This window comes from Triticum aestivum, chromosome 1D, assembly GCF_018294505.1.
Source record: "Triticum aestivum cultivar Chinese Spring chromosome 1D, IWGSC CS RefSeq v2.1, whole genome shotgun sequence".
Lineage (NCBI taxonomy): Eukaryota > Viridiplantae > Streptophyta > Magnoliopsida > Poales > Poaceae > Triticum > Triticum aestivum.
The window spans coordinates 228033676-228059197 of record NC_057796.1 but is presented as its reverse complement, the minus strand read 5'-3'; the positions used below and the strand labels follow the sequence as shown (position 1 = coordinate 228059197).

At 50.3% G+C, this 25522-nt stretch overlaps 2 protein-coding genes and 1 non-coding gene across 14 annotated transcripts in view; 1 reads left to right on the top strand and 2 right to left on the bottom strand.

Annotated features, from left to right (window-relative positions):
* The window catches only part of LOC123181140 (vacuolar protein sorting-associated protein 52 A), a 28450-nt gene extending 17371 nt beyond the window's left edge, over positions 1-11079 (bottom strand). For 4 of the 12 annotated variants that reach the window (XM_044593368.1, XM_044593371.1, XM_044593370.1 and 1 more), the window contains exons 1-7: positions 10800-11078; positions 6900-6987; positions 6591-6648; positions 6052-6147; positions 4825-4926; positions 1589-1672; positions 1262-1342 (exon numbers count right to left, since the gene is read on the bottom strand). In XM_044593368.1, the coding sequence (XP_044449303.1) occupies positions 1262-1342; positions 1589-1672; positions 4825-4926; positions 6052-6147; positions 6591-6648; positions 6900-6987; positions 10800-10965 (675 nt within the window). In that variant the 5' untranslated portion in view covers positions 10966-11078. Of the gene's footprint in view, positions 1-1261; positions 1343-1588; positions 1673-4824; positions 4927-6051; positions 6148-6590; positions 6649-6899; positions 6988-9743; positions 9954-10799 lie in introns of those variants that run through there. The other 8 variants (XR_006491509.1, XR_006491508.1, XM_044593376.1 and 5 more) reach the window with 5 other exon arrangements.
* Positions 9925-10771, bottom strand: LOC123181142 (F-box protein GID2-like). Its single transcript, XM_044593378.1, has one exon. The coding sequence runs from the start codon at positions 10579-10581 to the stop codon at positions 9925-9927; it is 657 nt and encodes a 218-aa protein (XP_044449313.1). The 5' UTR covers positions 10582-10771.
* A 75-nt stretch (positions 11080-11154) lies between the features above and the next one.
* On the top strand, positions 11155-11257 carry LOC123183731 (U6 spliceosomal RNA). The gene has a single exon (XR_006492760.1). It is a non-coding gene; the product is annotated as a U6 spliceosomal RNA (small nuclear RNA).
* The last annotated feature ends 14265 nt before the right edge of the window (positions 11258-25522 follow it).

Below are 25522 nucleotides of genomic sequence, written 5' to 3'. Positions count from 1 at the left end.
GGCCCTTCGGGCCCCATCTGGGCCTGGGCAGGCCGGCGGCGGGGTGGGTCTGCTTCGTGGCTTCCGGGAGGCGGGGCAGAGGCGATGAGCGGCAGGGTGCTGGTGGCGCCATCGCCGGCTTGCTGCAGCGTGGCAGCAGGGCTTAGCGGGCCCGTGTCAGGCCTGGCCGGGCCAGGGGTGGCCTGGCATGCCCTGCTGCCGCGTCCGGACGGCTACCGCGACGGTGCCGGAGGCTCTGGCCTCCCGCACGATGGCGGTGGAGGTGGTTCCCTCCCGTTCGGCTTCGGTGCTGCTTCTCCCTCCGCGGGGCGCTTCTCTCCGGTCCTCTTGGCCTCGTGTTGGTGTTCGCAGTGAGGCGGCGTGGGTGACGGCGCAACCGTGATGGCACATGGTGGTGGGCGGCGGTATGGCTGGTCGGCTCCGGTCCGTTGGGCGGTGGGGATTGGAGTATGGGAGAAATCCTTGCCGGTCTTCGGCCCCGATGCGGTGACACCTGCGGGTGCCACCATTCCTTCTTGGAGGGTGTCGGTGATATCCATCCCCCACCTCCCTCCGCGTGCCGGGGAAACCCTAGGACATGTCCGGGCAGCAGCGTCGTCGGCGTCGCTTTCCTTCTTGGAGGTGCTGTTTTGACGCGGTGGTCCGGAGCCTCGGGTTGTAGTGGTTTGTCTCTGGTGGGCGTAGCGGTGGCGGGTCATCCGCGCTCTGTCGAGCTGCCGTTGTTGGCATTTGCTTCTTCTTCTTCTTTTCTTTTGGCCTTGTTGTGCTGTTCGCCCCAGCGATCCTGTATCGGTGTTGGTTGCTTTGGAATACAAAGCGGGGGGAAACCCTTTTTCGGTATAGTGATGGCCTAGTGGGGTGGTGCTGAACTGAGCATTTAGAAATCACTGTTTTTAGTGCACTTCGCCCTTGAACAATCATGTCTAAGTAAAACGACAAATATTAGACAGCACATTAACATACTGAGTAAATAGTACAGCAACTGTTTATCACATGCACTGATGCACACATATACTTTCATCTACATGTGTTGATGTGCATGAAGAGAAAACATTGAAGTCACTGGCTCATAGCTACTAAAACCGTCAAGACTTGCAGTGTGGAACAGAAGAACTCAAAAGTAACCTACTCCCTCCGTCCCATAATGTAAGATGTTTTCTTACACTAGTGTAGTGTCAAAAAACGTCTTACATTATAGGACGGAGAGTATCATACTGGAAAACCCCCGCATCAAATTGCAAAGTTGTTGTTAGATGCTTACCTCTCCATCAATTATAGCATTCACCAAACCAGGAGGAGCGACAATTTCTTCGACAAATGCTGCAAGCTTTGTCTCAGCCAACTGTACAGCATAAGCTCCCATATCAGCCCATTAATATTTACTGAACCACTAAAGTAAACATTATGAGTACATCAAATATGCTACTGCTGCCAATTAATATTTTACCATTCAATTTTGTATCACGCGAAAACTAAACCTCCAAGTAACTCTTGTTACTCATAAAGTATTTTGTTAAAGTGAAGAATTTATGTACCTATATGTGATTATCGCAGAGTCTCAGTAAAAGCCTAACAGGATTGTCCTTACCTTCCGGTTCTTCAGCCTCACACCCAAGTCCAAGGATTTCTCGTGGAGACTTCTAAGTTCCGAGCTTAAAGAACCAATGTGAACCTGACATGCAACAACACGTAATTTCAATAATATGATTATGGTCACAAGCTGGTTGTGTGGGAAGCTGGCAGCTACTGTTGGACATCTATTTGCAAATTGTATCACAAAACTAAAAGTTTTAGGGAGCACACACTTCCCCGTCAGGTATGGCCACCCAAGCCTCACCAACCCTCTCCATTTCAGGTCAACTTTGTTGATGCAAGGATTCCTCCCCCTCCAGACGCTGTTGCAAGCCAACACCTGTGGTGAGGGCAAGGATGTCGGTGTTAAGCTTCATGCACTAGCCAACGCAACCAAAAGTCCGAACTGATGGAAAGGGCTAGGCAATCCACATATACACTTCAACACCGGCCTATACGTGGACATAGAGGGGGCAACAGCAATTTTTTGGATAAACTGCGAAAGCCAGGACTTGAACTCAAGACCTTAGGCCCTGATACCAAGTTAAGCTTCATGCACTAGCCAACGCAACCAAAAGTCCGAACTGATGGAAAGGGTTAGGCAATCCACATATACACTTCAACAGTCGGATCAGGGGCAGTGCTGACAGATGGCAACAGTTATTGTGTGATACTCGCCTTGCCTAGCGCTGCCTCACTAGTCCCACATCCATAACAAGCACTCTCACTTTCTCAGGCTTTCAAACTTCAGTGCTCTGTGAGCTTACGACGGTTATGGTCTAATTGATCGGCTAGTAGTATGGCAATGACACCCCATTTGTCCTGCATTGTCCGATCAAGTACCAACCCAAAGCCAGGTTAACAGGATTCCCCACATCTAGTCTTCTTCCACTAGTGATTGCTCGTTCTGAGTTCAGCGATCTCTGCTCCCAACTCCAGAGGCACTGAAAGAGTGGCAACTAGATGGCAAAGAGTGCATGAAAGCCGGTAAGCCTCGTATAATGGCAAAGGACCATGAAAGAATGAACTTCTCAGATCCCACAAATATGGTAGGCGACGCAACCACAACCATTTGCTGCAATATATAAGTGGGAGTGATGGCAAGAAGGTTCATTAGAATGGGCAATCATATGCCTAACACTGGATTAGCGAGTTCTAGATGCACTCCCTCCCCTTGGACCTCCTCTTTCTCTATCATTGTTTTCCCTTTTCCTCTCTTTACCATGAGGCATTGAATGAGTGGCAACCAGACCGCAGAAGGCTTGGTTGTAAGTCGTGCAGCGTGGCAAGGCCACGGACCAGCAATCTAAAAGGCATGGCGGACAATGATAACCACAGTTGTTGAGCATCAATCAATATACTGAGCCAATGTATTGCCAATCAGACACCATGTGACAGCATGGGTTCAAAGCATGATGAATCATGGGCAGAAAAATGAATCTGAGACTGCATTGATATTCATATTGTACTATGCATTCTTCTCTATCTCTCATATTTCTTCATTTGTACCCCCTACCCCACCCATGCACACACACACTCAATCCTTGTAGTACTGAATTGCAACGCTGGGCCTGCCCTACCTAAGCAACATAGAGTTCAGGTGGGCAGTGGGCTACTTTGACACGTAAAAGGTCTCGTGTATGACAAAATAAATTCTGACAGCCTATCAGTTTAATACTACAACAACAACAACAAAGCCTTTAGTCCCAAACAAGTTGGGGTAGGCTAGAGGTAACTGTAATACCCATAAGATCTCGCGACTAACTCATGGTTCTGGCACATGGATAGCAGCAAGTTTCCACGCACCCCTGTCTATGGCTAGTTCTTTGGTGATACTCCAGTCCTTCAGATCTCTCTTTACGGACTCCTCTCATGTCAAGTTCGGTCTACCCCGACCTCTTTTGACATTATCCGCACGCTTTAGCCATCCGTTATGCACTGGAGCTTCTGGAGGCCTACGCTGAATATGCCCAAACCATCTCAGACGATGTTGGACAAGCTTCTCTTCAATCGGTGCTACCCCAACTCTTTCTCGTATCTCATCATTCTAGACTCGGTCCTTCCTTGTGTAGCCACACATCCATCTCAACATGCGCATCTCCGCCACACCTAACTGTTGAACATGTCGCCTTTTAGTCGGCCAACACTCAGCGCCATACAACATTGCGGGTCGAATCGTCGTCCTATAGAACTTGCCTTTTAGCTTTTGTGGCACTCTTTTGTCATAGAGAATGCCAGAAGCTTGGCGCCACTTCATCCATCCGGCTTTGATTCGATGGTTCACATCTTCATCGATATCCCCATCCTTCTACAGCATTGACCCCAAATATCGAAAGGTGTCCTTCTGAGGCACCACCTGCCCATCAAGGCCAACCTCCACCTCCTCGTGTCTAATAGTACTGAAACCGCACCTCATGTACTCAGTTTTAGTTCTACTAAGTCTAAAACCTTTCGAGGAGGTGCTGCTGTCCGGGCAGAGAAGTCGCCGAGCCAGACCTGGGCTGGGGACATCCACCGCCGCCACCTCACGCGGGCACGCCCCGCCGCACCCCGACGTGCAGCCGCCCACACCCCCGCCGACGAGCCACGCCGCCCTGCAGAGCCGCGCACCTCCGCCCGGTGTTGCTATCCCGCGCCAGCCCACCGCGAGGAAGGGGAAGGAGCCCCGCCGCCACCGACACCGGCCGGGCTTTGCCCGGCGGTGTGTGCCGGCGGCGGCGAGGGAGGGGAAGGGGAGCGAGGGAGGTAGGGAGTGGAGGCGCTAGGGTTCGCCTCCCCACTCGCCGGAGCGGGCGAGACGAAGGGGGAAGAAAAAAAACATAGCTTCATTGTATGGCTCATCAGCTTAATTTCACGGTAATTAGTACAACTCTGAACATCCCCTTGTTCTTGAAGATTGGTGCTAATATACTCCGTCTCCATTCTTCTGGCATATTGTTTGCCCGAAAAATGAGGTTGAAAATCTTGGTTAGCCATGCTATCGCTATGTCCCCGAGGCCTCTCCACACCTCAATGGGGATACAGCCTATCAATTTAATAAAATTTGAAAATTAAACGTTCAAATAAGCAGCCGCGCCATGCTAGCTACATCCCCACACTTTACATATTGACATGTATGAAATCTCAACATTTTGCTTATAACATCAACTCCATACATATTTTCCCTCGGAGAAAAAGCTAACCTACTGCAACAGAAAGGTTATCAAATAAATAAGGACCCTACATGTACTAGACAGGTAATCAAGAATATACCTGAAATCCACTAAGAAGTGATCCTATTTGAGATAAAACAATGTCACAGTCATGAATCTGATCATGCAACAGAACTAGGCTGTCATTATCTTTTATATAATCCTGTAGACATGAAGAAAGATCCTCTTAAGATCAAGATATTTCCATGCAATTTTGTACATAAAAGTTTAGAAACGTATGGATTGAATTATGCAAAACATCACGGGACAGCTATGTTGAAGGTTAAGAAACTATGCAAGAGACCTTCCCTTGGTTATTTCATACTCCCTCCGGTCCTTTTTAGTCTGCATATAATTTTTGTCCAAAGTCAAAGTATCTCTACTTTGACCTAACTTATAGAAAAAGGTATCAACATTCACAATGCCAAATCAATATTGTTACATTCATTATGAAATGTAGTTTCATAGTATATATATTTGGTATTGTGGACGTTGATATTCTTTTATATAAATCTGGTCAAACTTTACGAAGTTCGACTTGACACAAATCTAATACGCGGAGTAAAAAGGGCCGGTGGGAGTACATTATAGAAACCACATAATAGTTAGCAAAATATAAGTCACAGCACATGGCCCAGACTCATTATAAGTATCAGAATCAATACTTCTAAAAAAGCATGCCATGTCTAAGCACTAGCACTAATTGTAAATCCTACTTCCCTAGGTTTGTTGCACAAAACTTCCTATCACTACTGATTTGTGACTTTTGCTATGTCCATGTCTACCTGCTAGAGCTTAGAATTGAGTTCTTGAGTAACATAAGAGTCATTCATAAGAGAAAAGCAAGCATCAGTAGATGAGTCCTTTTGAACAGATGAGACAGCAGTCCATTGTTTTAAAGTTCAAAACAATATGTGGGTAAATGAAGCTAGGAAAAATATAGATTTAGCTTGTACCATATAGCAAGCAAACAGGACAACAAAGACTCAAAACAAGTTTAATCATGCTCTGCTCAAAGAAAAACTGGCTAGAATCATATCATTAGAAATAATATCTGTCCTAACTCCTCAGTTTGCATCCATAAACATTGAATCATTCAAATTCCTTCTCTTTCCATGGAATATAGCTCCAGCAAGGAAAATGTAGAATATCTCGTCTAAAGAAACAATCAGTGGTACCATGCAATAATCTAATATCCAACGCTTTGGAAGACACACATGTGCCGCAACTGTGTGTATAGTTTTATTAGCAGATTGGTGACATGGCTGAAGCTTGCACAAACACGTACTTGAATCAGATCCTGTTCAATATGGCCTAGGTTGCCTTCCACCATGGTTGCCATGTCACGCTGTTTTTCACCGTTGGTTAGAATACTTATTAGCACCTGGAAAACAGCACAGAGAAGCGTATGACCCTTGATATTATCATATGAAAAAAGAAAGATCGTGCTTCTAAGAACATGAGCAGTGTATGTAGCGGTGGAAGCTAATTAATGGTGCATAGCCTAGGTCTCATTACTTCAGGATTTTCCTTTTTTTTGTGGAAAAACAACAGCGGACATCTTTCGGAATGGTAAGGAAATCGGATAACAGGCATTTGGTGGTCCAAAATATAGCATACATGTTAAAACCATCAATAACAAATAAAGACGCTACATACACTGCGCCATTAATATGCAATCGGTACTTCATCAGGTCAAAGTTGCAAATTGTGCAGTCATTAATAACTAGAAGTCGTTAAAGTGCAACACTCCAATGGTAAGAACAGTTAATTTAGACCATTGTTATATGGAGACGGAGAATGAGGATCAGTGGGCTTTAGACTCACATCATAGTTCTTGTGCTCCTCAAGTTCCTTGTCCAGCCCATCCAGTGATATATCCTTGCTGTTCCAGCAAATAACCAACAATGAAGATTCCATGACTGCAAAATGTAATCTTCTCTCGCACAAACAAGCAATATAACACTCTCGACTATAGCAAATATGTTTAGATAAGGTAACAGGGAAAAAATCATAGTGTCCTACTCCTATACTTTCCTTACAAGCATGCATTGTAAGCTAATGGCATAGCTCCACGGAGCCCAAAGCCTTTGAGATACAGTACATATTTCATCAACGCTACTAGGGTGGTAGTACCTTAACGCATCTTCATCGAAGTAAAACCCACCAAAGAACTCTTCGTATTGCCGTTCCTGGACCCCCGCCATGCAGCTGTTTTTAGTTCCTGCAATAATCACCCTTCTTTTAGTTCTTGTAAGAAATGGTGAATAAATAACTGATCGGATTCTGTCATGGGGTAAACTGCATTTCTCGTCTGATATATAAAAGCACAAAAAGAAGGAATTCTTCTCTCCAGTCTAACCCACCGCACTCAACTGAATCAACAGTCCACCGCATACTCAGCTGAATCAACAAAAATTACAGAAGAATCACCCAAGGCTGAACATAGTCGAAGACACAAGGTTTAAAACAGTTGGGACCCTAATTTTGTTTTGAAATAAAAACGGCTCTTGGTAGCAGTAGTTCGTATATTACTAATGACAGTGGATCAACCGAATCGGGATAAACTGAGACCCACGAAGAGCGGAGATTTGGTCGGATTCGATCATTGGCGGCAAGGAAAACGAACAAGAACCCAAACGGAGTTAGGGCATTCTCACCAACGAAAGGAATAGGCCAATCCAGCGGCGGGGAGGGGGGAGGAGGAGGGACTACCGGGAAGAGCTCCCTGGCGTTGCTAGTGGGAGGGAACTAGGAGCGGCTCGGGCGAAGAGGTCGTGGTGGCGAGAGAATTGGGGCGCACGAACAGGCGGGGAAGCCCGCCACGCGTGAGGCTCAGGACCTCGCCCTGCCCCCACGCTCCGGGTTCCTCGCTCCGCCGCGGAATCCACCCCGAACGGCGCTGGGGGATCCAAGGAGCCCTCGCGCGACGATCCCGGCGAGACCCTGGTGAGCAAAATCGCGATTACCAGCTTCATTTCGCGATTAGCGCATTGTGCCGGGAGCAGGGCCGTGGCACTTTTCAGCGGGAGAACTTATAGCGTCTCAAAGATCTCTGGATCTGGCACTCTTTCTTTGGCATGGCTGGATCACACAATGATATCAACGTGCTTCAGCGCTCGCCGGTGTTTGCTAGGCTTGCCGAAGGCAACAACCCACCGGTGAACTTTACTGTCAACGGACACAACTACGACAAAGGATACTACCTGGGTGATGGTATCTATCCTCAGTGGACCACTATTGTCAAGACAATACCCAACCCTGTCGGAGAGAAGAGAAAAAGATTTGCCCAGAAGCAAGAGAGTGCCAGGAAGGATGTCGAGCGTGCCTTTGGTGTTTTGCAATCTTGATGGGGTATCGTTCGGTATCCTGCTAATACCTAGAGCACGCAGAAACTGTGGGAGGTGATGACTGCTTGTGTGATCATGCACAATATGATCGTAGAAGACGAGCGCCCGGAACATCAGTACGATCAAGAGTTTCAGTTTCAGGTGGGAATGTTGTGCCTAGGCATGGAGTAGCGGCAACATTTGAACAGTTCACCCAATTTCATGAAGACATGCGTGATTGGGAAACTCACGTGCAGCTGCAGAATGATTTGATTGAGCATATGTGGGCTCATGTTGGCAACCAATAGATGTATCTTCTTTTATTCATTTGCAAAACTATGTGAAACATCTTTATTTGAATCCTGCTTGTAAAATTATAATATTTTTATTCGGTAAAACTATGTTATTTGACAATATGTTTGAATGCAAATTAATGTAAATATTGGCCGGCCCAAGCAGTCATCACCTCCCACAGTTTCTGCGTGCTCCAGGTATTAGCAGGATACCGAACGATGCCCCATCAAGATTGCAAAACACCAAAGGCACGCTCAACATCCTTCCTGGCACTTTCTTGCTTCTGGGCAAATCTTTTTCTCTTCTCTCCGACAGGGTTGGGTATTGTCTTGACAATAGTGGTCCACTGAGGATAGATACCATCACCCAGGTAGTATCCTTTGTCGTAGTTGTGTCCGTTGACAGTAAAGTTCACCGGTGGGTTGTTGCCTTCGGCAAGCCTAGCAAACACCGGCGAGCGCTGAAGCACGTTGATATCATTGTGTGATCCAGCCATGCCAAAGAAAGAGTGCCAGATCCAGAGATCTTTGAGACGCTATAAGTTTTCCCGCTGAAAAGTGCCACGGCCCTGCTCCCGGCACAATGCGCTAATCGCGAAATGAAGCTGGTAATCGCGATTTTGCTCACCAGGGTCTCGCCGGGATCGTCGCGCGAGGGCTCCTTGGATCCCCCAGCGCCGCTCGGGGTGGATTCCGCGGCGGAGCGAGGAACCCGGAGCGTGGGGGCAGGGCGAGGTCCTGAGCCTCACGCGTGGAGGGCTTCCCCGCCTGTTCGTGCGCCCCAATTCTCTCGCCACCACGACCTCTTCGCCCGAGCCGCTCCTAGTTCCCTCCCACTAGCAACGCCAGGGAGCTCTTCCCGGTAGTCCCTCCTCCTCCCCCTCCCCGCCGCTGGATTGGCCTATTCCTTTCGTTGGTGAGAATGCCCTAACTCCGTTTGGGTTCTCGTTCGTTTTCCTTGCCGCCAACGATCGAATCCGACCAAATCTCCGCTCTTCGTGGGTCTCAGTTTATCCCGATTCGGTTGATCCACTGTCATTAGTAATATACGAACTACTGCTACCAAGAGCCGTTTTTTATTTCAGAACAAAATTAGGGTCCCAACTATTTTAAACCTTGTGTCTTCGACTATGTTCAGCCTTGGGTGATTCTTCTGTAATTTTTGTTGATTCAGCTGAGTATGCGGTGGACTGTTGATTCAGTTGAGTGCGGTGGGTTAGACTGGAGAGAAGAATTCCTTCTTTTTGTGCTTTTATATATCAGACGAGAAATGCAGTTTACCCCATGACAGAATCCGATCAGTTATTTATTCACCATTTCTCTTCAACTAAACCAACAACCCATCAGTACCCACACACCACCTATCCACATTTCCAGGTGAATTTATGACCTATCAGAACCCATACACCTGTCCATATTAGAACAGCATAATCCGACCACCTTGCAGTCCCACCCCATCTCTTTCATGTCTCTTATCAATCAGCCCAACTTCTTATGCTCTCTCTTGTGCAAACTAGCTGTTAGGCAAAGCCAGTTGGATCACCCGCACCGCCCACCTCCGCCCTTATCGCTGCCATCACCCTCATCTTTCTTCTTAAGAGGGGGCTGATTAGGCATCTTCTGAAAGAAGCCGATGGAGAAGAGCGACAGCGACAGCTGGACCTGGTCTCGGCCCAGCCTGGCAGGAGGCTGCTGCCGCCTTCCCCTTCCCTGAGCAGGCGCAGCAGGAACACCGGCACGGCGCCGCTGGATGGGCCGGATGGAGACGGCGTGCAGGCGGCGGAAGCCGCCGAGCGAGAGCACGACGGCGCGGAGCTGCTGCTCGGAGAAGCCAAGGTCGGCCCACTCGCGCACGCACGCCGCCTCCCAGAGCGGCTCGTCCTGCGCGAGGGCCCGCCAGCCCCGGCTGACGCACGCCGCCGAGGCCAGCGTCCGCGCCTCCGCCCGCCGCAGCACCTCGAACATCAGGTCCTCCCCAAGGTACGGCGCATCTCCCCCATCCGGCGCAGGCTGCTGCTGCTGTGGCGGGGGCTGTGAGGAGGAGGAGGAGGTGGAGGCCTCGTCGGCCTGGCCCGAGCTCGCCGTCCGCTGCTGCTTCTTGGCCGGCTGGCTGGATCCGCCGCCGCCACCACCACCCGAACCGGGAGGAGGCGCCCACGGATCGCGGCCGCCCGAGGAACCGGAAGGGCCCTTCATGGCGAGGCGGAGGTATCGATCTACTTGGGCCTCGCCTCGCCGGATCCGCTGCCTGGCTGCGCGGGCGGGCGAGCGAGGGAGGGAGGGATCGAACGCCTGCGGGCACGACGGGGCGGATCTAGATCTAGAGCGGCGTGCGAGGTCCCCTAGCGGGAGGGATTTGGCTGGGAGGATCGCCGGGGGAAGGGAAGGGAAGGGGAGGGGAAGCTCGTCCGTACCTCGAGACGAACGGCTGCCGGAGCTGCGGCGTCGGCGGTAGCGGTGGCGGTGAGGGGAGATCGGCCGCCTTGGTGGCTGGTGGGTGGGTGGGTGGTCAGGAGGAGGGAGAGGAAAATAATGGTGTGTGTGTGTGTGTGGAGGAAAGCGGCCGCCGCTGCTGCTCATAATGATGGCCTCGTCCTCGGCCAGCCTGGCCGGCTGGGCTGGGCTGCCGCCGAGCTGGGCCGTGCGAGGGGATGCGGCCCGCGCGCCCACGCGAGGACGCGGGGCTGGAAGGAGCGCTGATGTTGTTTAGTCCCGCATCGGCCAAGAGAGACGCACCGGTTTATAAGCTCGGTCGCGCCCGCCAGACTCGTCCCTTCAGGGACATCCGATAAAATTGGAACGATACAGAGAAGATTAGCATGGCCCCTGCGCAAGGATGACACGCACAAATTGAGAAATGGTCCAAATTTTTTTCACATTTCGCGCGCAGGTCCCTGAGTTCCTTGCAGATAAGCCCCCGAGTCTTACTTTCGCGCCCTCGCTTATTTCCGAGCTTACAACTAGGTCCTTTTCTTGGGTGATGATCTCTTTGCCTTTTCCTGGCGTTCTGCGTACACCGTTGCTGGAGCTTCACTTGCGAAACTGGCCCTCCACTCAAAATTTGTTTTGAGGTTTTTCACTTGAACGTAGCTGGGATAGGCACATGTTGAGGCTTGCAGTCGTTGAAGCTTCGATGCGTCGTTGTATACTTCAGTTTGACAGGACTTGAATTTCTACCCTTAAAACGAACCATGATGTGATTCCGGTGATTCTATTTGCGAGCGTGGTAGTATCCACAGCTTGCTTAAGAACAAAACAAAAATAACTGCTGCTAAACGCCTAAACCAATCAAGATTATCATAGTATATATTCCTCAAAATGTAGTTTTGCGGTCGTTGAAGCTTCGATGCGTGGCGGCGGCTAGGGTTTCCCTGTCCTCTCTGGCGATCTGATCGCTGGCGAGTCTTTACCCAAAACTCATCGCACCCCCTATGTAGGGTTTCCCGTCCACGTCGAGGGAGGCCTCCCAAGACTCACAGCGATGGAGACGGCAGCAGATGCGCAGTCAGGCACGAGCGGCGGCAGCGGCGCCGCCATGAGATCTGATCTCGACGAGTTCATGGAGCAGTTAAACCTAGATGATGAAGTCTTTGACGATCTGGTGATTGATGACAACGATCCCGAGATCAATGAAAGTGTCAGATGGCTAGCCCTAGCTAGGGTTCACACGGACAAAACCTTTCAGCCGACCGCCTTCTACAAGGATATGCGGGCGGCGTGGAATCCTGCTCAGCAGGTGAGATTCCGTCCAGTTGGCCCCAACCTGTTCGTTGTTCAAGCCGCTTGCCTCGGTGATTGGGAACGGATGATCGAGCAAGGTCCTTGGCTATTCAGGAACTTCCTAGTGCTGATGTGTCCGTATGATGGCTTCACCAAGGCAGAGGAGGTTCCTATGGTGTTCATGCCAATTTTGGAGATGAGGTTGAATGGTAATACTCGCGGTGACTATGTGAGAATTAGGGTTCGCCATAACGTGCGTTAACCCTTAACCAAATTTGTCAATACTGTAAGAGGCAAGGAGCGTCCGGTTTCCCTGGTGCGCTATGAGAAATTGGCTCGCTTTTGCAGTGTATGTGGCATTATAGGCCATGATTTCAAAGAATGTGGTACTAGAATTCATGAAGAGAAAAGCAAGAAGTTTGGAGCCTGGTTATATGCTGATGGCCCGAACTAACCACGGACCGATGGTCCCAATCAGGGCGGAGATCAAAAGCCTGACCATACGCCCAACCGGATGAATTTGTCAAAACAGTATGTTGATCCTGACACAGTGGATACTGCCTCAAGCCCGTCGAAAACCCCGCATACAGACATGCAGGTAGATCCATCGGCCAGGAAGCGGCTTGCTATGGAAGATGCGGGGGCTGCTGATGGGAAAGGGAGCACCAAATATTCAAGAGGTGTTCTCGCTCTAACCCTTGGTAATGGGGAAGATGGAGGTGGGATTCAGTCTCCTACCAACAGCTCCGGGAGTAAGCGAGCCAAACTTGGCTCTGAAGAAGTCTCAGATGATAGATCGGCGGCCTCCCTCGAGGAGGACCGCCGGACACAATGAGTTCACTAATTTGGAACTGCCGGGGGGAGGGCGCCGGACAGTTCGTGAGGTTTTGGCCCTCTGCAAAGCCAATTCCCCAGGGCTGGTTTTTCTCTCTGAAACTAGACAAGCCTCAAGCAAGATGGAGAAGCTTAAATGGAGATTGCAAATGAAGGGTTTCGTGGGTGTATCAAGTGATGGTTTGAGTGGGGGTTTGGCCCTCTTTTGGGATGAGAATCTGCAAGTGACAGTATTGGATTCATGTGCACGGTATATAGACGTGCGAATTGTAGACGGTGCAAATGATAAGTCATGGAGAACGACGTGTGTTTATGGAGAACCATCTAAAATAGAGCGGACGCGTTGGGTCGACGCGTTGGGCGCGTTGCTGACCCAAATCTAAAATAGAGCGGACGCAGGGCGGGCGGCCGACCCAAACGGACAAAAAAGGACGAAATCGTCGTCCGTTTGGGTCGGCCCGTTGGAGTTGCTCTTACTAGCCTCATACATTCTGCAGGTGTAAAGTAGATCTCCGCTCACAAATGTACCATAGTATGTAGTAGTACTTCAAAAAAAAGACACTGATATAATGGAAAGACGTGAAGGCACAAAATGAGCTGCAATCAAAATTACATTGAAAACCATATTGGTTGTCTTCTTTGTTCGATTGTACGCCGTCCATCGTAGCTTGAAAAATACATTAAAAATGGGTCATAGTCATTCGCTGCTAGATACCAGATCTAGTAACCATCGAAAGAATGTCGGTTGCGACATCACCTCACAGAACACAAAGCCGGCAATCATTCACCACTAGTCAAGAGAGTTGGAGAAACAGGGTCATGCCCTTGCTTGGAAAGCCCGGCCAACTTCTCGGCCGGCCTAGTAACCGCTGGGGACTCCGACTGCACACTGATCTTCGGCCTCCGGGAGTATCGCTTCTTCGGAGGAGTCAACATAAAGGGTGTATCGGTCCGAGGAGGGTCCTGGAGTGGCATGTCGGGAAGGTAGAACCATTCCTCTTGCTGTTTTTTATTCGTTTTGATAAAATTGGCTTCCAGGCAGTCGACGCCCGCAATCTTGCTAATGTTGGCGCCACCGCATTCGCACGTCTCATTGACGTTCGTTTTCAGACTGATGCAAAACTATTTGAACCACAGGCCAAGGTGCACCCTGCAACAGAGAAATGCCTTGCACGGGGGGGGGGACACGTGGAGGACGTAGTCGGGCAAAGATGATGGAACTGAAAGCATTAAAATGAAGGAGACCCTGAAGGATTGGGTGGATTGGAAAACCCAAACCACATATTAGAAAAGCCATAAAACATGTATGTTGTTTTTCCCGTGGACTGGGGATAATCTCCTGCACGACGATGCTATTGGTGGTGGTGAGCCTGGGGCACACGTAGGCGGCCTTCGGCAGCGGCAAGTCCCCAATGATGGAGAGCTAGTCTAGCTTGTCAGCCGCTGAGGGAGTCCTGTACTAAGGGGTCCTCGGGCGTCCGGCCTGTTATTCGTTGGGCCGGACTGATGGGCTGTGAAGACATGAAGGCCGAAGATTGTACCCGTGTCCGGATTGGACTCTACTTGGCGTGGAAGGCAAGCTAGGCGACTAATTATGAAGATTTTTCCTTATGTAACCGACTTCATGTAACCCTAGATCTCTCCGGTATCTATATAAACCGGAGAGCGTAGTCCGGATAGGGACATACTCATTACCATATTCACATAGGCTAGACTTTTAGGGTTTAGCCATTACAATCTCGTGGTAGATCAACTCTTGTAATACTCATATTCATCAAGATCAATCAAGCAGTAAGTAGGGTATTACCTCCATAGAGAGGGCCCGAACCTGGGTAAACATCGTGTCCCCCGTCTCCTGTTACCATCGATCCTAGACGCACAGTTCGGGACCCCCTACCCGAGATCCGCCGGTTTTGACACCGACATTGGTGCTTTCATTGAGAGTTCCACTGTGCCATCGGCAAAGGACTCGATGGCTCCTTCGATCGTCAGTGATGACGTTGTCCAGGGAGAAACCTTTCTCCCCGGACAAATCTTCGTGTTCGGCGGCTTCGTACTATGGGCCAACTCGCTTGGCCATCTGGAGCAGGTCGACAGCTACGCCCTGGCCATCAGGTCAGATTCGGAAGCTTGAACTACGTTGCGGACGTCCGTGAAGACTTGATCTTCAGCGGATTCGAGACCGCGGCAATCGCTCCCCGTCGCCCCAATGAACATGGCTTAAACCTGTCACCGGGCCGCATCCAGGAGAGAGCTCATGTAGCAACTCTGGCCTTAGATCCGGAGCACATCAAGTCGTCCAAAGATGGGAAGCTCAAACCCATCGCGGTGGCTACCGATTCTGCAGCATTGGAGCCGCTCGCAGATTCCGCTTTGCACGGTATCTGCATCAACGGAACCCCGGACTCCTCTCCGGTGTCGAGTTCCGAACCCTGCGAGCCCGCGGATACCGAACTCGATCGGTTATCGATCTTCAAGTTCAGCGCCGCAGATGTCTTCCAACACTCGCCCATGGGCGACCTGCTAAACTCATTAAAAAACCCTGTCCCTGGCAGATGACTCGTCGCCGAACTATGTTCGGTTCGAACTTACGGCGGATGATGGAGAATTTCGCTTCCCACCCGCCACCCACTTCATAACCACCGTTGAAGACTCAACCAACACGCCTGACCCCCGCTCCGAAGACATCGACGGTATGGACGACGATGAGGGGCAGGGCCAGAGCTTTCTACCCGCTAGACACGGGATGGCCACTTCCTGGTATGACGTATGTATGATAGACACACCCGACGACACTCCGGACAATGAAGGCCCTGTTAAAGCAGAATCCGAACAGGAGGAACAGGAAAGCGGGCAAGACAGCCCTGATGAACAGGCCACATATGGAGACTCGGAGGACAACAATTATCTCCCACTCTCTGAGGAAGAGGAGATCCTCAGCAACGAGGATTTTATCATGCCTAAGGAACCTCTCGAGCAGGAGCGCTTCAAACGCCGGCTTATAGCCACTGCAAGGAACCTAAGGAAGAAGCAGCTGCAGCTTCAAGCAAGCCAAGATTTGCTCAATGATAGATGGACTGAGGTCTTGGCCGCCGAAGAATACGGCCTTAGTAGCCCAGACAAAAGCCACCCCAAGGGTAGGTGGCTCCCTCAATACGATGGTAGGGCGTTGGAGCCCACACCATCGAACAATGCGGTGGGTCGGCCACAGTTCGGTCCAGACAAAGCAGCGGCCCAAGAAGAGCAACATACCAACCCATCCGGCCGTCAAATCAAGAACAAAACAACTCAAGGGAACACTCGCGACATCAACCAAGACCCGGAGGGTAGAGCAGGGCGCACAAGATCGATATACAGATCACGAAGATATACCCCGACCGACGATGACGGTCACCTATTCGGACACTACAGAGCCAACCATACCCGATCCGAGCACCGGAAACGAAGCCCGCCGGAGGTGCTTCATAGTGTGGTCCAACATAGAGGAGCCGCACACCCCCTCTGCTTCACCGACGAGGTAATGGAGCATGAATTCCCAGACGGGTTTAAACCCATTAACATCGAATCATACGATGGAACAACAGATCCTGCGGTATGGATTGAGGATTACCTCCTCCATATTTACATGGCTCACGGAGACGACCTTCATGCCATTAAATGCTTACCTCTCAAGCTCAAAGGGCCAGTCGGTACTGGCTAAACAGTTTGCCAGAAAATTCTATCGGCAACTGGGAAGATCTGGAAGACGCCTTTCGGGACAACTTCCAAGGAACATATGTCCGGCCACCAGATGCCGATGACTTGAGTCACATTGTCCAGAAGCCCGGCGAGTCAGCCAGGCAGCTCTGGACTAGGTTCTTAGTCAAAAAGAACCAAATTGTCGACTGTCCGGACGCGGAAGCCCTTGCGGCCTTCAAACATAGCGTCCGGGATGAATGGCTAGCGCGTCACCTCGGCCAGGAAGGACCCAAATCCATGACAGCCCTTACCGCTCTAATGACTCGCTTCTGTGCGGGAGAAGACAACTGGCTTGCTCGTAGAAGAAACAACGCCAGTGACCCGGGCACTTCCGAAATCCGAGACGGCAACAGCAAGCCACGACGAGCCGAACACAACAGTCGCAACAATAATGAAAGATCGTGCGACACAGTGGTCAACGCCGGATTTCACAATCCGAAACCCGGTCAACGGAAGAAGCCACTAAAGGCAAACCAGGATGGACCATCCACCCTTGACAGGATATTGGACCGACCTTGTCAGATTCACGGTCACCCTGATAAGCCAGCTAATCATACCAACAGAAACTGTTGGGTCTTCAAGCAGGCAGGCAAGCTTAACGCCGAAGACAAGTGGAGGAGGCCACCAGGCGATAAAGACGACAGAGCGGCTCGCCAGCCAAACACCAGGGGCCAGAAACAGTTTCCCTCCGAAGTTCGACCACTCCTGGAACGGAAATAGCAGTTCGGCTTCCGCCATCCACCCACTATATTGGCAAGATTTACACCACGCGTACATCACTATGCTCAAGATACCATGGGCATCGGCGGAAGCACAATACGGACAACCCTACAAGCATTCCCGTAACGTTTTTTATCCGTTTTCCTTACTTTTCTTTATTATCTCTTAAAACCAGGTGACCATCAGGACAACACCTACATCGGACTCTATCGGAGTTCGGATCCGTACACTCACCTCAGGGGCCACTTCCGTTAAGGATTCCCCCTCCCCGAGGACGGGCGGCGCAGACGTGCGACAGGAGGTCTAAAACAAGCTTTTATAGACCGCACTCATTATTTTGAGCCTGTGATATGCCTTTTTTCCTCCGTTCCCAACCCCGAGCATGTCAAATAGCTGGGTTGTGGTTTTTCACTTTTTATATACATTTATAATCGGCATATTGCTCCGTTCCCAGTAAACTTCATCTGAACCAATCTTCCATGCTCTCTCTGCAAGGAATCCGGCCGTAACGGCTGCTTTACAAGACGCACCTCGGCATAATTCGTCAGGGGCCCGGTATGGGAACAAGTGAGTCGCCAGTAAAAGTCCGAACAACTCTATAGCGTACTTCGGCGTCGCAAGTTTGGCCTTATATGCATCAGCTCCAAATCATTGTCTTTGGTCAATAGTTGGGTTGCCCGGCTCCTGTGCTTGCTACCCTACGTTCCGCTCTATCGACTAGGGTAGTAAAGGGAGAACTACTGCGATTGTGCCCTGGCCTAGACCGGATGAGCACCTCAGTAGAGAAAGCCGAAAACTGACTGTCATGATGCGGCGAGAGCTAGTCAACCACTTGATGACTTATTCGAATCTTTAGCGATTCTCCGTGTCACACGAGGGATCTTTCCCAGATCAACATATGTAAGGCACTATGCGCCATATACATACCAGGGGCTATGTCGTAGCCCCACCATAAAACTCCTATGGTTAAGTGAAAGTGTTAACGCCCTATAGTCCGATTGCCTGGTTCGCCGCATTATCACCTCCTTTATGGACCAAGACGTTGGATAAAGAGTGATTAAATGCTTTTCCGAACACCCCCGTACTTCCTACGAGGGGCTGAAGCCGACGACTGGAAAACTTTCAGATCGTACTAAAACGGCCGCACATGAGGAATTCAAGCTTTTGAGCAAAATATAAATAAATTAACTATAAAGTTGTCTGTTACAACCATTATACAAATCACTCGAACATTATGTCTTTCGAGCATTGCCCCTCTATCAAGCGGGCGGCCTCTACGACGTCTTCAAAATAGTGCTCCGGCCCATAACGGTCCTTGCCCTTAGGTGGACTCCTCGCCACAACATCGATGGCCTTCATCTTTCCCCAAAATATTTTGACTCGGGCAAAGGCCATCCGTGCACCCTCAATGCACGCCGACCGCTTCACAGCGTCGATATGTGACACCGCGTCGACAAGCCACCGCACCAGGACAAAATAACTACTTGGGATAGGCTCACTTGGCCACAACCGAATTATGACGTTCTTCATGGCGTCGCCAGATATCCTATGAAGCTCGGCCCACTGGGACATCTGTTCATTGAGCAACAAAGGGCGCTTTGACCTGCCGAATTGCGACCAGAAAAGCTTCTCCGTTGCACACCCCTCTTGCGTGTGGTAAAACTGCGCCGCATCGGAAGAACTCTTCGGTAAATCCAGAAATTTGTCCGGAGAACTCCATACTTGGTTAAGATGAGCATAGTTTGGATCGCCGAACTTAGTCTGTAGCAAAAAGGGCTTGCCAGCCGCAATCTCCCCAGCTTGCCGGATCTCCTCACGGGCCGCTCTAGATTCAGACCGCGCTTCTCTCGCCTCTCGTAAGGCCTTGCCAAGTTCAGCCGTTTTGGCTTCATTTTCCTTCTCAAGAAGTTCACAGCGGCTAGCCACATTCTTTAACTTGTGCGCCATGGTAGAAATCTTCTCCTTGTCTTGGCGCCGTGCAGCTTGTTCGACTCTCAACTCAGCCGATGCCTTTTCAGAAGCCGCTTACTAAGCCGGGCCTGCTCCTTGGCCCGGGCTAGCTCCGCCCGAAGGGCCTCCACGACGGCGGCACCATCTGCATTCATGCACATTTCATATAAAACTCTTTTTAGAGTCAGGCTTAAAATACAAGCACATTGGTGTAAAGAATGCTCACCTTGTGAGTCGTCAAGATGCCTGTTGATCAATGCAATGTCATCCTCCGCAATATCCAGCTTCCGCTGCAGTTCGGCTACTTCCGTATTTCGGGTAGCTGCAGGAGGGGAGGCAGCCTGTATTCATTGTTAAATCAAGGTTAGTACCTGAGCATATCTTTTCGATCCTCCGATCGCTTCCTTTGGAAGGCAATCCGAGTCTCATGGGCTACTGCATATACAACAGGTGCATTCTGTCAATAAAACTCCATTGGCAAAACTACATCACAAACCTCAAAACCCCTCGGAAGGCTCATAAAAGCCTCGTTCAACCCGCTCTTCGCGGATAAAACCTTTTCGACCACCGTGGCCATCAAGGCACGATGCTCCTCCGAAAAGGACGCTTGTCGTAGCATGTCCGTCAGCGCTTTCGGCGTTCCTGGGTCGCCGGAAACCGTCGCCGGAGTACGGCATTCCTTTGAAGGGATCCGCCCACTCGCCTCCCGAATCGTCTCCGGCTGTAAATCGGATAGTTCGGGGCCGCCGTACTTGATTCCCGAACCCCGAGTGACAGAGGTACCACCTTCGGGTAGCGACTTCTTTGTTTCCTGCACTACCTGTCGATCGGGAGGAGCCCCTCGGGACGATACCTCAAAATCATCCGCCCTGTTGGGCGAGGAGGCTGCAGAAGGCGTGTCACTCTCCATCATCTCTGGAAGAAGGTCTCCCAAGGAGGAAGACGACTGAGAAACACCAGGCGTTAACCTGCGAGGACATACATATGTCGGAGGATTACTTCAGTAATAAGAAAGGAATGAGGTATGTTTAAAATACCCGCTGCACTTACGGATTGGCCAGAGGTTTGTCCTCATCATAAAGCTCTACGTCGACATCGCTTGTCCGGGTCAAGCCGCCCGACGTTGGCGTTTTGCCTTTCTTGGAAGGTTTCCCCTCCTGATATCCGGAAGCGGCCCTCTTCTTGCCATGGGGGGGCCCCTCTGCACCTTTGCCCCTGGGCAAAAGGGTTTCGGTTTCCCCGAACACAGCGCCTAATTCGTCATCAGGGCGGGCATCACCTCTGGTCTCTCTGCTCTCGCCCCCCTCTGCAGACACCTGGTACGGTGTCGGAGTCAGCATCCTCGTCAGCAGGGCGGTCGCAGAGTCTTCGGGAAAGGGCACCGGACACTAGATTAACACCGCTTTCTTTATCCAGTCATGTATGGGGACAGATTATTCAGTATCTTATCAAGAGATGCTTGAATGGAAGGTGTTCGGAGATTGAATACTTACCGAAGTGTCTGGATGATTGCAGTCAAGGCCAACGTCTTCGGTGGTGTCCGGCCATTGCTCCCGCTCCCTAAAATATAATTTCCACATTCCTTCGTGCGTAGCGCCGAAGAAGTGCTGAAGAGTCCGCCGCCCTTCTGGATTAAACTCTCACATACGGAGAGGCCACCGCTGACATGGCAGGGTCCGGCGGACTACAGTTACTTGAACAATGTTCACAAGATCGATGCCCTTTCCGGAAAGGCTCCGGATGCGACCTTGCAAAGTCTGCACTTCATTGACGGATCCCCAGTCCAATCCCTTATTGATCCATGAAGCAAGCTGAATCGGAGGGCCGGGTCAGAACGCAGGCGTAGCCGCCCACTTGGAGCCCCGCGGCTCGTTGATATAAAACCACCCCTGCTGCCATAGGTCGGAAGACTTGGCGAAAGATCCTTCAAACCAAACCGCGCTGGCAAGCTTGCTTATTATAACGCTGCCGCACTCTGCCTGCTCCTCCTCTGCCACTTGCGGCCTCATGCCAAAAGTCTTGAGCCACAAACCAAAGTGCGGAGGAGTCCGGAGGAAGGCCTCACACGTGACGATGAATGTCAAGATGAGAAGAATAGAGTCCGGGGCCAGATCATGAAAATCTAGCCCGTAGTAGAACATGAGCCCCCGGACGAAGGGGTTAAGCGCGAACCCTAACCCATGGAGGAAGTGGGACACAAATACTACCCTCTCGCCGGATTTGGGGGTGGGAATAACCTGCCCCTCGGCGGGAAGTCGATGAAGGATTTCTGGGGTCAGATACCTCGCCACGCGGAGCTTCGCAATATCCTCCTCCGTGACAGAAGAGGCCACCCACCAGCCTGAACGGCTGGACCCGGACATGATTGGGGCTGGTGGTGATTGGAACCCGAGGGCTAGAACTCGAGGTGGCTGGGGTTGAGGAAGAAGCAAGCGCAGAAGAGAAAAGACAAGTCTGGGTCCCTATATAAAGGCCCGAAATATTGAGCGTCCCCTCCCGGGTCTCAAAACTTACCTATCCTCAAGGAGTTGTACCCAGGGGACGGTTGGGTTACCCACGCCTACATTATTGAAAATCCTGTGAATAAGGGACATGATCCCTGCTTTGACAAGACGTGCCGATAAAACCGCATCCTGAGACATGGGGCGTGGGGCTAGCCAACGGTTGGAAATAATAACCGGGCAGGCGTAATGCAATGTCATAAACGGTTGTCAGCAGGCCGGGCTTGTGAAATATTGTGTTCTTTGCAGTTACATACACGGGTCCGGATATACTTACTACATCCAAAGACTATTCCGGAGTTTGGAAGGAGGAAACCCGCCTTGCAATGCCGAAGACAAATCAGCGCGTCGGACTCCTCGTCATTGAAGCCAGGTTCAGGGGCTACTGAGGGAGTCCTGTACTAAGGGGTCCTCGGGCATCCGGCCTGTTATTTGTTGGGCCGGACTGATGGGCTGTGAAGACATGAAGGCCGAAGATTGTACCCGTGTCCGGATTGGACTCTACTTGGCGTGGAAGGCAAGCTAGGCGACTAATTATGAAGATTTTTCCTTATGTAACCGACTCCATGTAACCCTAGATCTCTCCGGTATCTATATAAACCGGAGAGCGTAGTCCGGATAGGGACATACTCATTACCATATTCACATAGGCTAGACTTTTAGGGTTTATCCATTACGATCTCGTGGTAGATCAACTCTTGTAATACTCATATTCATCAAGATCAATCAAGCAGGAAGTAGGGTATTACCTCCATAGAGAGGGCCCGAACCTGGGTAAACATCGTGTTCCCCGTCTCCTGTTACCATCGATCCTAGACGCACAGTTCGGGACCCCCTACCCGAGATCCGCCGGTTTTGACACTGACAGCCGCCACCGTGGAGGCCTACCACTTGCCCTTAGTGGGGAGGGGGAGGAGGTGTAGCTGCTTTACCCGTGTTGATGGGCTACCCGCCCTTCCGCATTTGACGACCTGCGGCTATTGCTTAGGCGGTGGCGCAGTGCTAGGATGCACGTGAAAAGCAAAATCTTGGTGGCACGATAGTGGCTGGCTCGAGCGATGGGGCTCTGGGCGCAAGGAAGAAGAAGGGTGCGGGGGAATGAGACGGTAAGGTTTTGTCCCACATCGCATCCTCCCTTTTACGAGGGGATGGAAGTTGTAGTGGCAGCAGCTTAATGCGGTCATGCGACAACAAATTTTCTCGTATTAATACATGCAGCAATAGGGTTAGCTATTAATCCACTCATAGGAATCAAGGCACACGCTCCTCTTGATGGGACGTCTAGACATCTTAGGATACCCTATCGAGAAATTTGTCATAGCTCCGACACATACGCCCTTCAAATTTTTTTACTCTGCGTATTAGATATAAAGGTTGGCCAAGTTTATAATAGAAAATATCAATATTTACAATGCTTAATAAATATAGTATGAAAATATACTCCATAACGCATCTAATGATATTGACGTTGTTAATATATTTTTGTATGAACTTGGTCAAACTTTAAAAAGTTTGACTTCGGACAAATCTAATACCTAAAGTAAAAAAAAAACAGAGGGAGTAGAAAGTGTGATGCTTGTCGCTCATCAAACCTCACAAGAAATGATCGACGGTAGTTCAACACATAAAGGCATCTTCAGCACGCGAAACAGTCCGGACTGTGCGGTCCGGGCATGTTTTGTCATCCAACCGATCCTGTATCGGTCAGCCCGGCGGTCCAAACGTCCTTTTCCCGCAATATGGAGCAAACCGGAGGGCTTTGCGGGAGTTCGGATGCTGCCACACAAGCATCTGAAGAACCTAGCCCACCCAAACCCTCTCCCTCGCCCGCGCTCTTTCTTGCCCGAAGCCAGCTACCCGCATTCATGCCGCTCTAGAGTGGCCGCTCCGCATTGACGCCAACACATAGCTGACTTGACCTCTCACTGAAGTGGCTCGCTGGCCAGGGGCGCAACCCGTGCCATATCTCGGTACTCATGCATGTTCAATGCCAAAGATGTTTACTCTAGACGAGACATGATGGATATCTACCACTGAAAGGATCGATATGGTTGACTAGGGGGGGTGAATAGGCAACTACCGATTTTTAGCTTTTCTTAACAAATTAGGTTAAGCAACAAATAGGTTGTCTAGAAGTGCAACTAGGTGAGCAACCTATATGATGCTAACAACAACTTCAACAAGTGCAAGCAAAGGATACAACACAATAAAGCTTTGCACAAAGTAAAGGTAAGAGATAAGCACAAGTGGAGCCGGTGGAGACGAGGATGTGTTACCGAAGTTCCTTCCCTTTGAAGGGAAGTACGTCTTCGTTGGAGCGGTGTGGAGGCACAATGCTCCCCAAGAAGCTACTAGGGCCACCGTATTCTCCTCATGCCCTCACACAAATGCGAGATGTCGTGATTCCACTAGAGGTGCCCTTGAAGGCGGCGACCGAACCTTTACAAACAAGGTTGGGGCAATCTCCACAACTTAATTGGAGGCTCCCAACAACACCACGAAGCTTCACCACAATGGAATGTCGCTCCGAGGTGACCTCGACGGTCTAGGGTGCTCAAACACCCAAGAGTAACAAGATCTGCAAGGGATTAGTGGGGGGAATCAAATTTCTCTTGGTGGAAGTGTAGGTCGGGGCCTTCTCAACCAATCCCTAGAAAATCAACAAGTTTGATTGGCTAGGGAGAGAGATCGAGTGAAAAAATGAGCTTTGGAGCAACAATGGAGTTTGGGGGAGGAAGAGGTAAGTCTTCTTGGAGAAGAAGACCCCCTTTTATAGTGGGGAACAAATCCAACCGTTATGCTCTTCTCAGCCCGCACACAAGTGGTACTACCGCTTCCTTCAAAAAGGCAAGGAGAATGAAGAAACAGGGGAGAACACATGACTAGGCGGTAGTAGCAGTGGTGGTAGGGGCAGTACTACCGCCTACAGGCGGTACTACCGCCGCTACTATCGCTCCTACTTCCGCTTGTCCTCCAGGGTCAAAAAGGTGGCACGGTAGAGACCCGGAGGTACTACCATAGAACCCGACACGAAAAGTCGAGACCCCAGCCAGGAGTTGTACTGCGAGCGGGACTAGCAGCGGTACTACCGCTACTGCCCACGGTACAATCGCTTGCAGCTCTTCACCACTTCTTCAGCACAAAAGATGGACAACTCCAAGGAAGCGGAAAGTGGCGATGGGTGCAATATGGGTTGTACGTGTTGATTCCACCCAAACCTTTCTGAAGTGGACCCCCTCTTGATAGTATGGTTTTCCCTACAACTCAAGTCCACCAAAAAGAAACGCAGGAAAGAAAACCGTCTTCACTTGAAACTTCGAGGGGCACGAATCATCTTCTGGCATATGCTTGATAGTCTGAAATGCTCAATGCACACGATTAGTCCGTGAACACATTGTCATCAATCACGAAAACCACTTAGGGAGAAATATGCCCTAACAATCTCCTCCTTTTTGGTGGACACAGATCTACAAAATATAGACGGACTCCCCCTAGGTGTGTGCACTACTTTAGATATGCTTTGGAATGCAAAGTGCACACATTTATGATCCACACTCCCCCTATATTTTATAGACCAAGGAATACTTGCACAAACATAATAAGATGATAGCAGGCAAGTAATATCATGCACTACAAAAAAATACACTTCTGTGATGATACGTGTTTGTCACAGT

What these genes read in the sequence shown, in the direction of transcription:
- LOC123181142 (XM_044593378.1), bottom strand. Translation starts at nt 10,581, where the DNA reads ATGAAGGGCCCTTCCGGTTCCTCGGGCGGCCGCGATCCGTGGGCGCCT.